The 4116-nt window shown below is 50.5% G+C and overlaps 1 protein-coding gene across 1 annotated transcript; it reads right to left on the bottom strand.

Moving 5' to 3' along the window:
* Positions 1-649: 649 nt before the first annotated feature.
* On the bottom strand, positions 650-3597 carry LOC148037849 (uncharacterized). Its single transcript, XM_087676809.1, has 4 exons — positions 3345-3597; positions 3159-3262; positions 1326-3076; positions 650-921 (listed from the first exon to the last, which is right to left on the bottom strand). Exons 1-4 carry the CDS (start codon positions 3408-3410, stop codon positions 818-820), a joined length of 2025 nt encoding a protein of 674 aa, XP_087532935.1. The 5' UTR covers positions 3411-3597; the 3' UTR covers positions 650-817.
* Positions 3598-4116: the final 519 nt, after the last annotated feature.

Genomic DNA, 4116 nt, shown 5'->3' with positions numbered 1-4116 from the left:
AAGACCCTATAATGTGGAAGCTCAGTTTCTATATTCCTTGCAAACTATGCCTTGTGGGAGGACTTTCTAATGTGTAAGGCTAGAGGTCTTCTCTTTCCAAACATGCCCTTAATCAACTATGCCTTGTAAGGAAGACCCTCTAGTGTGGGGAAGGGAGAAGCTTAGTTTTTATATTCCTTGATAGCTATGCCCTTTGTGAAGGCCCTATAATGTGGGAAGCTTGGTTTCCATATTCCTTGCTAACTATGCCTTATGGGAAGACTCTAATGTGTAAGGCTAGAGGTCTTCTCTTTCCGAACATGCCCTTAATCAATTCTTTCCACGTCTCAACTAGCTTTTGATTAAACTTAACAAAATGTTTCACTCTAACTTCTATGTCTTGAGAGAAGAGGCCATCAATCATCTACATTAAACTCTACCATAGCAAGTCAAGTCGGCCAATAAGCAAATAAAAAAGATAAATAATGTCAAATTTCACATTAATGAGCCCATTTAGATGCAATCCAAAGTGATGGACTAACAGACAATCAATCATTTCCAAAAGTAGTTCTGAATACATATGCTGTGAATACACATGTTGTATTAATTGATTTGAATCATCTATGTCTATGAATGCACAAAAGAACACGAATGACTTCAACTAAAGAACTTGATGCAACATATAATTGCTAGAATACATGCAAAAAAGGCCTAAACTTGAGGCAATTTTTATATCAATGCGAAAAATTATCTCCGTAACACAATGCTCATTAGCATGAAACCTACTCATCAACCTTGAATTGATGTCGTTGGTGAACTTGAATAACAAATACTTGTATCAAGGAGACCTAAAGGTTGGCAAGGAATCCATTCTTTGGATATCTACATGGGGAGACTTTGTGTTATGTACCCAAGACTTCATGTGCTTCAAAAGGAACGGACCTGTACAACAAACACCAACACTAAGAGAAGAGTTTGTTGCATAATCACGATATTGGACACTATTTTTTAAATTATGGATGCCCATAACATTGCCGATGAGGCATTGCCCCACCATTGGGTTTCCTCAAAACAAAGCCTCAAAATTGCGTGTATGCACATATCTTCATATCTCAAAAACACCGAAAAATGTGAAAATCGGCCCTCTTGCACTAGGTTAAACGGCCCCTTTACCCTGGTTGTTTGTTGGTAGGGAAGGTAAATGTCAACACGTTATGTCATCGTCATGACACATAGTCATCATATGAGGGTGATAAAACACACAAGAAGCTCATAAATTTGAATATTTTTCCGCAATTCCAATGACTTATAATATAATAAAAGGTTGGAGAGAGGGAGGAGCTGACCTGCGCCTGTGCAGTTGCTGGTGCAATCATGACCACGCTGGTGGCTAAATGACCAACTTCTCTTCATGAAAGGCCAAGCGGAGGTAGTCCCACGATTGGAGAAGGCTCCGCAACGCACTTTCCTTCGCCCTCCTTCACAACCGAAGGCGATAGAATTACATGATCCTATGCGAGAAAGGTTCTCCTTCCCATGCCCCTGTAGCTGCTGCGGTTGTCCTTTTGATAGCCCTGGCGTGATCTCGTTCACTTGCTCGATTGCATCCGATCCTCCTGCATGCAATGAAGAGTTGGCATCGAGACAGCGCAGCTGCTGGCGAGGGCAGCTGTAGGAACGCTTGTGAAAAGAGGAGCCGGACAGAGCAGGAGGCAGAGGTAGAGGGAGGGGCAATGCAGGGCTGATCCCTCCGTTGACCGGATTGGGCTGCGCCATGGCGGCGGCTGACGGCTGCTTCTTGGAAAGAAAGAGGGCGCAGGGCTCTCTGGCTTTGCGGCGGGCCGGGAGGCGAGTGATGAGAGAGGGGAGAGGCTTGGCGGGAGAGCCCTCATCACGGCGAGCGAGGAGAGAGAACCCGCGGGTGGAAGAAGCAGCCGCAGGAGACGGGAGAGAAAATCTACGCGTAAGCCAGTTCTGCTTGTCGGAATATCTTCTCGGCCTCTTCTCGAATTTCGCGGAGGCGGCCGTACTGCACAAAAGATCATCGATGCTGGCGGCGGGCTGGGGCGTCGTTACGGACTGCCGAGGGCTCTGCTTAGGGCTGAGCACCTTGGAAGGAGAGAGATAAGGCCGGATGGTGGCGGCGGGGCTGTTCTGCGTGGGCGAGATGCGGGCCGGGAGCTTCAGAGGCTTGAGTTGGAAATTCCTGAACGGGGAAAGCTTGGCGCGGTCCGCGGCGGCGACGGCAGTTGCGGATTGCGGCGTGAATGCCGAATTTGGAAACGGGACCACCGGGCTGGACTCGTGGAGCGGTGACTTGATCGAGCGCGTTGGCGCTGACGGGACGCCAGCTTTGCTGCTGCTGCTGCTGGAGAGGAGCCAGGGGCGGTTAGGATTTGAGCGGACGTCCACGTGGAAGGTCCTTGAGAACGGGAGGTGTAGGGGGGAGTAAACGGCGGGTTGGGAGGGGGTGCGAGGTTTGCTTCCTGCTGCCAACGCTGGTTCGGCCTTCCTCCTCCTCCTCCTCGTCGTTGTCGTAGGCAGCGCTAGCGTTGTCTTTGCGCTGCTCCGCCGGCGAAATGTAGCCGCTGCAGATGTTTTCCGCCACGCAGAATCGCCCGCAGGTGGCCCGCCAATATGGCTCCCACCCGCATGTAATCGGGCCGTTGCGGTCCCACCCGTGTAGCTGCACCACGGCGGCCGCTCCTTCAGCCGAACCTCGGATGCGGTGGCCTGCACCCTCCTCCTCCTGCTCTCGTTGTCGGATCTAGACGAGGACGCTGAAGGAGAGCAGTTCCCGCCGCCGCCACTGCCGCAGAAATCCACCGCCACATTAGAAGACCTGTTAGACAATGCCTGCCCCCGTCGGACTTCGGCTGCCACAGGCGCATTTACGCTGCATTGCACTGGGCGCTTCCGCCTCTTCTTCACAGCGCTCATGCCTGGCCCTGCATTCTCCTTCCCACTGCTTCCATCCCGTAATGCTCCTTTGCTGCCGGATGCAGCGCCAGCTTGCGACCATTTCCATCCCTCCCTCGCTTCTCTTTTCCTCTCGCGAATCTCCTCCAGAACCTCGACTTTCTGATCAATCTTCAATCTGCACTAACAAACCTTACTCCTGTGGGCTCCTAAACAACCCCAAAAGAAAAACACACAAACACAAATGCAGCGGCACATACCTCTGTACAGTTGCTGCTTTACTTGTTCTGCTAGCCCTTTGGCTCGAATCCTTGCTGTTTAACGTGCTTTGAAGCTCTCCCAGGCGCGTGACAGCAGGATCTACCTGCAATCATGCACACAGTCAGATTACCCACCGATCTCTCTACTTAAAAGCAGAAAATGCCGTTCTTTCCCCGACTTAATACCTTCTTCACAGTGACTCTCAAGGCCATCACTTTCCCTGCTACTTGATCGCGTCTCTGCACCAACATTAGGCATCTCAACTTGAAGCTGCCTTCTAATGTTCACAGGGCAGCTATGTAACGAAGTCCTTACATAGCTTAACGGGAAAATCAATGGCCGCAAGATCAGCACAAGTGCAAATTCACAACGGATCCTCCCCCGTGTGTGTGTGTGTGTGTGTGTGTGTGTGTAGACCCGGGTGATCGCAAGAGGGAGGAGAGTTTTTGAAGCGATTCAAAAGCGACTGTTTGAAGCCGCCCCTGGACCATTTTTGTATGGTCTTGCCACGTGGCAACCCCGCATTTGTGGTTTCTTGAAACTTTCAATTTGGTCATTGAATAATGGCACAAGTAGACACTCCCTCGGACCCTCCCTCAACGTTCATCAAAATCGAGTCAAACAACCAGAACGACATTCTCGGGCGTTAACCAGCCGGTCCCTGCTCCGTGATTCGATCGTCCATCTGGCATCATCCATGTAAGCCCCAGGACGCGCGTAGAGACCTGTCAAAGTCTGGGCGTGTGGTACCTACTACCTAGCACTAGACACGTGCACGTCAGAGTTAAGGGCTCGGGAGCCGTCTCCACCATGCACACGGTTCCCAACCAGTTCGGGCACCGGTTGGGACTCGGGAGCCCATAGAGACCAGAATCCAGATTGCACGTGTGAAGAAATTTCTTAGGAATAAAGAATGGTTTTTAAAGGGGGAAAAGATGTGTTGGCCATTGAAAATTC

Source organism: Lygodium microphyllum, chromosome 4, assembly GCF_053477565.2.
Source record: "Lygodium microphyllum isolate KBCC chromosome 4, Lygodium_microphyllum_v1.1.10, whole genome shotgun sequence".
NCBI classification, from domain to species: domain Eukaryota; kingdom Viridiplantae; phylum Streptophyta; class Polypodiopsida; order Schizaeales; family Lygodiaceae; genus Lygodium; species Lygodium microphyllum.
Note: the sequence above shows the minus strand (reverse complement) of the source record. Positions and strands in the feature narration are given on the sequence as shown.

What these genes read in the sequence shown, in the direction of transcription:
- LOC148037849 (XM_087676809.1), bottom strand. Translation starts at nt 3,410, where the DNA reads ATGTTGGTGCAGAGACGCGATCAAGTAGCAGGGAAAGTGATGGCCTTG. An exon ending in TGAGAGTCACTGTGAAGAAG is followed by an intron (nt 3,263 to 3,344) that starts GTATTAAGTCGG and finishes GCATGATTGCAG; the next exon opens with GTAGATCCTGCTGTCACGCG. An exon ending in CAGCAACTGCACAGGCGCAG is followed by an intron (nt 922 to 1,325) that starts GTCAGCTCCTCC and finishes TTTGTTGTACAG; the next exon opens with GTCCGTTCCTTTTGAAGCAC.